Source organism: Carcharhinus amblyrhynchos, chromosome 12, assembly GCF_965287045.1.
Source record: "Carcharhinus amblyrhynchos chromosome 12, sCarAmb.v2.hapA, whole genome shotgun sequence".
In the NCBI taxonomy this organism is placed as follows: Eukaryota; Metazoa; Chordata; class Chondrichthyes; order Carcharhiniformes; family Carcharhinidae; genus Carcharhinus; species Carcharhinus amblyrhynchos.
This window is the reverse complement of record NC_137335.1, coordinates 10,112,638-10,124,901: the sequence shown is the minus strand read 5'-3', so window position 1 is coordinate 10,124,901 and position 12,264 is coordinate 10,112,638. Positions and strand designations below refer to the sequence as shown.

The following is a 12,264-nucleotide window of genomic DNA, read 5'->3' as shown; positions in this document are numbered from 1 at the left end:
ACCCAACCTAACCCGCACATCTTTGGACAGTGCATATCATCATAATTTAGTTCTTTTAGCAGTAGGGGCAAATGGAGGCTGCCTCTCCAGAGCACCCAGAGGAAACCCACACAGGCACAAGGAGAACATGCAGACTGCGCACAGTCACCTAAGGCCAGAATTGAACCTGGGTCCACTGGTGCTGTGAGGCAGCAGCGCTAACCACTGTGCCGCCCAGGGGTTTCAACTCCAAATAATAACTGGAAGAACGAAGGGAAAGTTGGAAGAGCTTTTTTTTCTCCCGCCGCCCCGAACCCTTCTCCCCCCCCCCGAACCCCCACCCCTGCTACCCCACACAGAGGTTTGTTAGAACATGCAACAACAAAACCAAATGATAAAAAGGAAAATGAATATGAACAGAGCAAGAAAAACCATGACAGGAAATGAAATTTAATTAGGTAGATTGTGCTGCAAATTGAGCAGCGATAATGCCCAGCATTACGAACCCCTGCAGAGACAGGTAACATTTAAAGGAAAGGAATCCTCACATTGCCATTGGAAACAAAAGTGATAGCCAAGATTTATTTTACTGTAACAAATCAACCAAAAGCAACATAGTTCAAACATTTCCAGGCAAAGGATATTTCCTATAAAATTTTAGATAGTCAATTCAACAAAGCTGTGGCTACAGTAGTTATAAGGATTTGCATTACTTCCTGGGGGCAACACGGTGTCACAGTGGTTAGCACTGCTGCCTCACAGCGCCAGGTACCCGGGTTTGATTCCTGGCTTGGGTCACTGTTTGTGCGGAGTCTGCACATTCTCCCCGTGTCTGCGTGGGTTTCCTCTGGGTGCTCTGGTTTCCTCCCACAGTCCAAAAGACCTGCCGGTTAGATGCATTGGCACGCTAAATTCTCCCTCAGTGTACCCGAACAGGCGCCGGAGGCTGGCGACTCGGGGATTTTCAAAGTAACTTCATTGCAGTGTTAATGCAAGCCTACTTGTGACACTAATAAACTTGAACTTACAGACATGTGGCACCAAATGCAAGATTATAATCTTCCCCACACAACTTCCTCTATGTAGGATCTCTCACTTCCCACTCAATCATGTCAGCATTGAGTTACATTCACCAGAAGCCGTATTCCAACCGCACTTCTCAGACTCTTAACACCAACTAGGCACATGTCAGTGACCCTCTTTCACTTGAGTCATGATAATCTTATTGGGACAGAACTCCCAGAACTTCCTGCGAACCCCTTTAAATGGTCTGGAGTAGCAGTGTGTCTTTCCCAATCCACCCATCCTCTGCTCTTCCCATCTTCAGCCCACTGTCCTTACCAGCTGTATAATGTGCACACCTTAACACAGTCTCGGCTCCATTCTCAGAGACCTTCTTCTGTTCTGAAGGCCGGACAGAAAATAGACCCATTCGTAAAGAACCCATTTCTATCTATTCTATTGTGTGTTCTGAACTGCCCCTTACCAGACAGATTGGTATCCCACCATTTTGTACCTAGCTTTTTTGTTTCTTAACTTTTTATCCCTGTGTCAACCTCATTTTGCCTGGGCATTCCTTAGAACCTACTTTTGTCATGGTCAGGAAATTAACTAACCACCTTCCAGAATAGTCCCAAATTCACCTTGGCTTAGTGGAGACAACACACAAAAAAAAATAGGCCTCTCCGAATGCACGTGGGCTATCACAACAGTGTCTGCAAGCTCTACGATGATACAAAATAGGTACCAAAGTGGTTTCGCAGTTCAAGCACATTATAACAAAGGCACACGGTGCGCAAAGAAGATTCTGTCTAACGTCATACCTTTTCAATATCTACCAGTTCCGACTCATAGATTTCTGCAATGGTGATGTGGTGTTTTGCTGCAATTGTAAACCTCCCCTATGGAAATGAAATTAGAGAATCAGTCACTAAACGGTGCCTTCAAACATTGTCCGTTGCTCTGCACAGCACAGGCACATTAATCCATTTCTGAGATCGCAACAATTTAAATGAAACTTCTTACCATATCGGTGTATATGTCAATGGCGGCATTTAAACAACTGATCGCCTCTGTGGGAAAACAACAAAGGTTGCTTCAGAAAAGCAAAGTCCAGTTTTATAACAGGGAGGGTATCTCAGTCACTTCTATTTACTTTTCACAAAAGCACAGGGGATCTACTCAAGTGTCTTCACGGTGGGGTTTTTTATTCATATATTGGACCTGGGTGTCACTGGCCGGCCAGCATTTATTGCCTACCCCTAGTTGTCCTTGAGGTGGTGGCGGTGAGCCACCTTCTTGAATCGCTGCAGCCCACATGCTGTGGGTTGACCCACAATGTCGTTAGGGAGGGAATTACAAGATTATGTCCCAGCGACTGTGAAGGAACGGCGATATATTTCCAAGTTAGGACAGTGAGTGGCTTGGAGGAGAACTTGCAGGTGATGGTGTTCCCATGTATCTGCTGCCCTTGTCCTCCTAGATGGAAGTGATCGTGGGTTTGAAAGGTGCTGTCTAAGGATCTTTGGTGAATTGCTGCAGTGCACCTTGTAGATAGTACACACTGCTGCTACTGAGCGTCGGTGGTGGAGGGAGTGGATGTTTGTAGATGTGGTGCCAATCAAGTGGCCTGCTTTGTCCTGCTTGGTGTCAAGCTTCTTGAGTGTTGTTGGAGCTGCACCCATCCAGGCAAGTAGAGAGTATTCCATGACTTGTGCCTTGTAGATGGTGGACAGGCTTTGGGGAGTCAGGAGGTGAGTTACTTGCCACAATATTCCTCTGACCTCTCTTGTAGCCATCGTGTTTGTGTGATGAGTCCAGTTGAGTTTCTGGTCAATGGTAACCCCCAAGGATGTTGACAGTGGGGGATTCAGTGATGGTAACACCATTAAATGTTGAGGGATGGTGGTTAGAATGTCTCTTATTAATGAATCAAATGCAATATTTAGGTAAGCATTTATTATTTAGAATGTAAATCAATAATCTGCAAAGATTGACAATCATGTGGATAAACCTGATCCAACAGGGTCACCCTCTCAGTTTTTCTATTGGCTACAAGACAATTGTACTTTCTTTGATAAAAGATAAACTAACATTTTGTATGGACTTGATTCATTTATCTGGGCCTGGACACACCCTGGTTCTCCCACCTTCTACACACTGCAAACTTGGCGCCATCCAAATGTTGCGGCCAATGTCCTGACGCCAACTCCCATTCATTCATCATCCCTGTCCTGTAGGGCCGAAGGGCATGTTTCTTGTGCTGTGCTGTTCTTTGTTCTCATTGCCCATCCCCTCTCCATCCCTTCCAAATTTATTATTGTCACATGTATTAGTACACAGCGAAAAGTATTATTTCTTACGCACTATACAGACAAAGCATACCATTCATAGATAAGGAAAGGAGAGAGTATAGAATGTAGTGTTACAGTCATAGGTAGGGTGTAGACTTAATGTGAGGTAGGTTCATTCAAAAATCTGATGGCAGCAGGGAAGAAGCTGTTCTGGAGTCAAATGGTAACCTCAGACCTTTGTATCATTTTCCTGACAGAAGAAGGTGGAAAACAGTCCGTTTGGGATGCATGGGGAGCTTAATTATGCTGGCTGCTTTGCCAAGGCAGCGGGAAGTGTAGACAGAGTCAATGGACGGGAGGCTGGTTTGCGTGATGGATTGGGCTACATTCACAACCCTTTGTAGTTTCTTGAGTGATGCTGGAGCTGCATCCATCCGGGCAAGTGGGGAGTATTGCATCACACCCCTGACTTGTGCCTTGTCAGTGGTGGACAGGCTTTGGGGAGTCAGGAAGTGAGCTACTCAGGGCAGTATTTCTAGCCTCTGACCTGCTTTTGTGTGAAAATGTCCATCCTTGTTTTCAGTTCCCTCCATTGTCTCAGCTCCTCCCTTTCTCTGTTATTTCAACACCCACCCTGATTCCCCCAGCATTTCAACCTTCAAGAGATATCGGGGAGCGGCTGTTGAGGGACACTGACTCACCTGTACAAACATGGTGGTTGACCCCTCTGAGGGCTGCAAGTCAATACACTAATTCTCCCTCACGTCGCCTTCCTTTGGCAAGAGAAAGGTTTGTGTGCAAAAGGGGCAGTTCAATTCTTTTTATGGACCGGGAGATACCAAGGGTTTCCCAACTTATCATGCTGGATGAGACATAAAATTGTGTACAAAAACAGGAGGACCTAGCTAGTCCATTTCTTCTTCAAATGTCACTAGATCTGAGGGTTTTTTTTATTTATTCAGGGGACGTAGGCATTTTATTGCCCATCCCTACTTACCCTTCAACTGATTGACTTGTTTGGCCATTTCAGAGGGCATTTAAGAGTCAACCACATTGCTGTGTGTGGGTCTGGGGTCACATGTAGGCCAGGCCGGGTAAGAATGGCGGATTTCCTTCCCTAAAAGAACATTAGTGAATCAGAGGGACAAATGGCCATCATCAAATGTTTTTCATTTCAGATATTTGTTGACTTCCAATTTCTTGATCTGCCGTGGCGGGATTTGAACCCGGGTCCCCAGAATAATAGCCGAGTTTCTGTATTAATAGTCTAGCAATGTTACCACTAGGCCATAGCCTCCTCCAATCGACAATAGTTTCATGGTCTTCATTAGACTTGTTAATTCCAGATATTTGTTGATTTCAAATTTCACTATCTGCTGTGGTGAGGTTCGAACCCAGGTCACAGAGTATTGTCCTGGATCACTCAACTACTAGACCAGTGACCCAAGGGCACCACCTCCCCACTGCAACAACTCAGTCAAGGCCGTCCCTAGTACCAGGCAGCTTTGCTTCAGATGGGACCATTCTCCTTTGGTGAATCCCCTGCAGCAGAACAGACAACCCTCCCACCTCAATGGTAGAAGTCCTGTCCACACATGTCCTCTGAGACACATCAGTATGTTTTGCCACGGTTACAATTCCCTTTATTAAAACTGTGAGCAACAGGGTCTGGTGCCTTGCTGTATTTGACGTATTCCCCGACCAAATGCCAAGTCCTCGGGGCAAACCTTTCACGTGCCAGACACCCACCTGTTCAAGTTAAAAAAGGCTTCCATGACAAGATTAAGCAAAGGCATTCCCGCTAAACCTTCGCTACAGGTGGGCCCAGCATCCTAACCATCTCTCTTGCACAACTGATGCTTGTAGGGGTAACCCTGGATCAGGGGGAAGTTGCTGATGCAGCACACTTGGGGCTCTAAACAACTCACCAACAGAAGGACAAAGTGTGCTACTTTATAGCAGCAATTCCTCACTCTCAGCTATCAGGGAACATGCTGATCTGTCTTGGTCCCTCCCATGCTGACACTGTAGTTAAGAAAACCCACTAAAGCCTCTACTTTCTCAGAAGATTAAGGAAATTTGGCATGTCTGCTATGACTCTCACCAACTTTTACCGATGCATCACAGAAAGCATTCTTTCTGGTTGTATCACAGCTTGGTATGGCTCCTGCTTTGCCCAAGACTGCAAGGAGCTACAAAATCCATCATGCAAACCAGCCTCCCATCCATTGGCTCTGTCTACACTTCCCACTGCCTCAGCAAAGCAGCCGGCATAATTAAGAGCCCCACACATCCCGGACATTCTCCCTTCCGCCTTCTTCCGTCGGGAAAAAGATACAAAAGTCTGAGGTCACGTACCAACCGACTCAAGAACAGCTTCTTCCCTGCTGCCGTCAGACTTTTGAATGGACCTACCTAGCATTAAATTGATCTTTCTCTACACGTTAGCTATGATTGTAACACTACATTGTGCACTCTCTCCTTTCCTTCTCTGTGAGCGGTATGCTTTGTCTGTGGAGCGCTCAAGAAACAATACTTTTCACTGTATCCCAATACACGTGACAATAATAAAGCAATCAATCACTCTTGCACAAGTGCTGCTTGTGGGGGTAATCTTAGATTGGGGGAAGCTGCTGATGTAACTCGCTTGGGGTTCTAACCAACTCACCAATAGAATGACAAAGTGTGCACCTTATAGCAGCAATTCCTCACCCTAAGTTATCAGGGGACGTACAGAGCGCAAAACCAGATGCCTCCTTCTCACAGGAATCTTCAAACTGCGTGGCTTGTTAGGCCATTTCAGAGGGCAGTTGAGAGTTAACCACATTGCTGTGGCTCTGGAGTCATATGTAGGTCAGACCAGGTAAGGAGAGCAGATTTCCTTCCCTAAAGGACATTAGTGAACCAGATGGGTTTTTTTTTTACAACAATTAACAATGTGTCATGGTCATCAGTAGACAAGATATTTGTTGAGTTCAAATTTCCCCATCTGCCGTGTGAGATTATGGCATGAACTGGAAAAGGGCTGGACATGGAGATTTGAAAGCAGGTCGCACTTAAAGAGGAAATAACAAGAGTATTGCTTAAGCCCTCTCCCATCCATCCACCAACCATCCCCCCAACCAATTATTACCAAGGCCCCTGAGTCACTCAAACAGAACGTCTGAATAAATAAACAAAGCAGGAATTCTGCACCCGGCTTGTTTTAACAATTCCTACCTTGTGGATCTGCCTTCTTGTACGCATTCCCGGCATCCACAAAACTGGTGGCAGCGTCATGCTTGCTCTGTAGCTGTAGGTGCAGCTTGGCAGCTTGGCAAAATGCATTCCCCGCAGCTAGACAAGGCAAAGAAAACAATAGAATCTGCTGTAACACAGGGAGGGCGACTGTAATTTCCCCGTGGAACCCATCAAAACAGCCCCCGTCATTCGCGGTATTTAAACAGCCTGTGGCTCATCACAGATCATTACATCAGTGATGACTGAATTCTATTGAATGGCGGGGCAGGCTCGAGGGGCCAGATGGCCTACTCCTGCTCCTATTTCTTATGTAATGTTCTTATGTTATGGACAGGGCAGCACAGTGGTTAGCACTGCTGCCTCAAAACGCCAGTTCAATTCCCGGCTCAGGTCACTGTTTGTGCCGACTCTGCACATTCTCCCCGTGTCTGCGTGGGTTTCCTCCAGGTGCTCTGGTTTCCTCCCACACTCTGAAGATGTGCGGATTAGGTTAGATTGGCCATGCTAAATTTCCCCTAAGTGTTATGGAGATTAGCAGAGAAAACACAAGGGGTTACGGGGATAGGGCCTGGGTGGGATTGTGGTCAGTGTAGACTCGATGGGCTGAATGGCCTCCTATTGGACTGTAGGGATTCTATGTTATTCTAATTTTTGCTGTAAACTTTGATCCTTTAACAAGTGCTTCAACAGCATTAGTTCATATATAACAGCATTCTCATCTGAGGTGCAATCTCCTTTTACACCCTTGCTTTGCATTCTACAAATCCATTTCAAAGTTGGGTTAAAGAAATATGGGTAGGAATTACTGTTGCCAAGATCAGTGGGTTGACACATATCTAACAAACATTGTCTGGATTCTTGCCAGTTAAAATAGCGTCAAGAAGAATGCCATCTGAAAATTTGAATGGTTCACCCATAAATTGTGGGTGGCACAGTGGTTAGCACTGCTGCCTCATAGTACCAGGAACCCGGGATTGAGTCCAGGTCACTGTCTGTGCGGAGTTTGCACATTCTCCCCATGTCTGCGTGGGTTTCCTCCACATCTTAACATACCATAGAACCCTACAATGCAGAAAGAGGCTCTTTGGCCCATCGAGTCTGCACTGACCACAGTCCCACCCAGGCCCCACCCCCATATCCCTACATATTTTACCTGCTAATCCCTCTAAGCTACACATCGCAACACACTAAGGGGCAATTTTAACACGTCCAATCAACCTAACCCGCACATCTTTGGAGTGTGGGAGGAAACCAGGGGAAACCCATGCAGACATGAGGAGAATGTGCAAACTCCACACAGACAGTGACCCGAGCCAGGAATCGAACCCAGGTCCCTGGAGCTGTGAAGCAGCAGTGCTAACCACTGTGCTACCGTGCCACCCTAAGGTGTGCAGGCTAGGTTGATTGGCTATGCTAAATTGCACCTTAGTATCAAGGGGATTAGCTAGGGTAAATTAGCTGGGGTTATGGGGACAGGGCTTGGGTGGGATTGTGGTCAGTGCAGACTCGATGGGCCAAATGGCCTCCTTCTACGCCATAGGGATTCTATAAAAATGACGTCTAATAAGGTAGCTATTCAAACGACTCTACAAAAAGGTTGGAGTTGCTAGCACATCCAATTCGATCATTTATTCCATTTTAGTTTCTCTTGAATTAACAAGTTCAACACAGCAGTGAACTGCTATCAATGTGCGAGTGGGTAACTGAACTTAATGTTCCGATAAATGCCACTCAATTCTATTTCAAAGGCTCTGCAAAAATAATCACATGTCTCTGCCACACTATGAATAAAGGTAGAAAAGTCATTCATAAAGAAAATATCTTTGATGTGACATTAATGAGATTATTCCATTCGCATTCAATTATAAGGGGAAAAAGATGTGTGCTCCATGGCAACACTAACAAACATTCTGATAAAACAAAACGTTTACGTGGGAATTAAGCATGTAGGACACAAGTTCAGAACATTTCTGTCTTTACCGCGGTGCTAGTGAACTTCACAAATAGGAAGAAAACAATTCATGAAGTCACAGGTCACTCACGGGTCAAGAGGTCACAGGGAAAGGTTGCGAGGCGGTAGATTTAAAGCTGAGATGAGGAGGAACTACTTCTGGCAGAGGGTGGTGAATTTGTGGAACTCGTTGCCCCAGAGCGCGGTGGAATCTGAATCGTTGAATGGTTTCAAGGAGGAAATAATATATTTCTAATTCAAAAAGCGCATTAAAGGGATTTGGGGAACAGGTGGGGAGGTGGATTTGAGACCAGAGAGAGAGATCAGCCATGATCTGATTGAATGGCGAAGCAGGCTCGGAGGGCTAAATTGTCTACTTTATTTATTAGTGTCACAAGTAGGCTTACATTAACACTGCAATGAAGCCATTGTGAAAATCCCCCAGTCGCCACATGCTAGGGACAATATAAACATCCAGCATTGTTACTGATGTGCTGGTTTAGGTGCATTGGCCATGCTAAATTCTCCCTCAGTGTACCTGAACAGGCGCCGGAGTGTGGCAACTAGGGGATTTTCACAGTATTAATGTAAGCCTACTTGTGACTAATAAATAAGCTTTAATCTTATATAAATAACTACAATAACTATCACTGGAGAAAAAGTACTAGGGAAACTAATGGGGCTAAAGATCGATAAATCCCCTGGGTCTGATGTATTGCATTCTAGGATATTAAAGGAAATAGCTACAGTGATAGTGGATGCGCTGGTAGTAATCTTCCAAGTTCTAGAAAAGTTCCAGAGGAATGGAAAACTGCCACATAGGGACATCTGTCATTGGGAAAATGTTAAGAGTCCATTATAAAGGATGTAATAGCAGAGCACTTAGAAATCAATAATATAACCAAGCAGAATCAGTGTTACTTTATGAAGCGAAAAATTATGGCTGTTAAATTCATTAGAGATGGTAATGAGCAGGATAAATAAAGGGGAACCAGTAGATGTAATATACTTGAATTTCCAAAAAGCTTTCGATGAGATACCATCTAACAGGTTACATAATAAGATTCAATGGTGTCAGGGGATAGTATATTAGCATAGACAGAGGATTGGCTAACTAATAGGAGACGGAGAGTTGGGAGAAGAGAGGCATTTACAGGATGCCAACTTGTAATGAATGGAGTGCCACAGGGATCAGTACTGGTGTCGCAATTATTTACAATATATATTAGTGACTTAGATGAGGGGAGTGAATGTATTATTGTTGAGTTTGCAGGTGGATAACCCAAAAAATAGCTGGGCAGGCAAGTCATGAGAATGACACAAAGAGTCGACAGAAGGATACAGATAGGTTAAGTGAGAGAGTGAAAACTTGTTAGATGGAATATAATGTAGGAAAATGTGAAGTTATGCACTTTGGTAGGAAGAATAAAGGAGCTGAATCTTATTTAAATGGAGAAAGACTGCAGAAAGCTGCAACACAGAGAGGATTTGGGGGTCCTCGTGCCTAAATCACAAAAAGCTAGCAAGCAAATTTAGCAGGTAATAGGGAAGGCAAATGGCCTTTATTTCAAAGGGAATGGAGTATAGAAAAGGGGAAGCTTTGCTAACACTATACAGGCACTAATTAGACCAAACCTAGAATACTGTGAACAATTTGATCCCCATATCTAAGGAAAGATATACTGGCATTAGAGGTAGTCCAGGGAAGATTCATGAGGTTGATCCTGGGTCTGGAGGGATTTTCTCATGTGTAGAGGTTGAGTAGGTTGGGTCTATACTCAATGGCATTTAGAAGAACAAGAGGCGACCTTATTGAGACATACAGGATTCTCAGGGGGCTTGACAGGGTTGATGCTGAGAGGTTGATTCCTCTTGTGGGACCAGAAGGGCACAGTCTCAGAGTAAGAGGGTCACCCATTTAAGACAGTAGTGAATTTGTGGAATTCTTTACCACACAGGGCTGTAGAGGCTGGGTCATTGAGTATGTTCAAGGCTGAGACAGACATTTTTAGTAAGGAAATCAAGGGTTATGGGGATAAGGTGGGAAAGTGGAGATGAGGACTCGGGGGAATAATATCCATTCTAATAATTCTGGAGGTGAATAGTAGCCATATTAATAACTGCGTCCAGTGAAAGGGTTAAAAGAGATAAACCACTAAAGCCTACATAATGTTTCACTGCCGGATAGTGAGCAGCTAGTTCCAGACACCTGACCTTCAGATAAAAAAGGGAGAAAGATATAGTGTGGGGACTGTTTTCGTCTCAGGCTGATAAACACCACTAAACCAGACACTTGGAAAGATCTATTGACGTAATTATACCTCACATTGAGTGGATATTATAATTAAACAACTGTGAAGTTATTGTGATCGATTTCAATATCTGAATGATGTAACCTTAATCAATAACTGTGAGTGGATTGAGATAATACCCATACCTTGATTGATATATGCTAATTACTTGTAATCAAATTTGAAACTATAAATACTTGTATATTTCTGAATGATCTTAAAGATGGATCACAGTGGTTCGCACTGCTGCGTCACAGCTCCAGAGATCGGGGTTCGATTCCCGGCTTGGGTCACTGTCTGTGTGGATTTTGCACATTCTCCTCCATATCAGCGTGGGTTTCCTCCGGATGCTCCGGTTTTCTCCCACAGTCCACAGATGTGTGGGTTAGATGGATTGGCCGTGATAAAATTGCCCCTTAGTGTCGGGGGGGCTAGCTAGGGTAAATACATGGCGTAATGGGGATAGGGCTTGGGTGCAGGCTTGATGGGCTGAATGGCCTCCTTCTGCATTGTGTGCTGTTAAGGTGCTGGAGCGCTACAATCAATAAATTGTCTTGGAATCCACTCCGCGACTTTGCCTAGCTATTTGAGGGCAATGGCAGTTTTAACTACAACAACAAATAAAACATTGTAACAGGCCCGTAACAAAGATTATCACATCAGATCAATCATGATCTCACTGAATGGCAGAGAGACTTGATGGGCCGACTGGCCTGCTTCTAATCCTACGTCTTACAGTCTTCGTGTAAAAACAGGCATTGGCAAACAGAATTGAAACGTAAAAAGAGTTGAGATGAATATCGATGGCCCAAATTGACCATTTTCCCTCCTGCGTTCTCGGATTACCTCTGCAGGGATGGAGACAGCCAGTCTTGCAACAACTGCGCAGTGTTTTCCTATAATTGACTGCGACTGAAGACAATCTGCTGTAGAATGATTATCTATCACCCGGTTTGACAGAGATCTTTGCACCGACTGTTGGAATGGTGGGTGACTGATTGAACAGAATGCAAAAAAGCTCAAGCCGCCAGCATCAATCTGCACAGTTACATCATTGGTATGAAATTTAAACAGCAAATCAGAGCAGAATCTACTAACACCCCTATAAAGGATAACAATAAGCAGGTGAACTATTCCATTACATAACCAATTGGTTAAAAGCCAAGGAAGCTGATAGATAATGTTCAGCGCTGAGATTCTTGCTTGTGGGTGGCTCAGAATCTACATTTTTGAAGTCAGTGATTCAATAATAACATCAGTTTGGAAATAAACTAAAAGGCTGAGAGCCACTTTCCTGAAAGCTAAGAAATCTCATCCAAATAGCCCTTCATTTCCTAAGTGGAAGCCGCTCCTGCCTGGAATCCCGCTGCACTGTTGGACATAAATTGCAGCATAAGAAAGCTAGAATATCCTAGAACAGAATATCATAGAATCACTACAATACAGGAAGCCATTCGGCCCATCGAGTCCGCACCGACCACAATCCCAAACCGGCCCTATTCCCAGCAAC

The 12,264-nt window shown here is 44.5% G+C and overlaps 1 protein-coding gene across 1 annotated transcript in view; it reads right to left on the bottom strand.

The window, feature by feature from the left end:
• napbb (N-ethylmaleimide-sensitive factor attachment protein, beta b) overlaps positions 1 to 12,264 on the bottom strand; it is a 38,271-nt gene that overhangs the window by 17,362 nt on the left and 8,645 nt on the right. The window contains exons 3-5 of the mRNA XM_080200052.1: positions 6,492 to 6,608; positions 2,005 to 2,051; positions 1,803 to 1,880 (exon numbers count right to left, since the gene is read on the bottom strand). Of these exons, the coding sequence (XP_080056178.1) occupies positions 1,803 to 1,880; positions 2,005 to 2,051; positions 6,492 to 6,608 (242 nt within the window). The remainder of the gene's footprint in view (positions 1 to 1,802; positions 1,881 to 2,004; positions 2,052 to 6,491; positions 6,609 to 12,264) is intronic.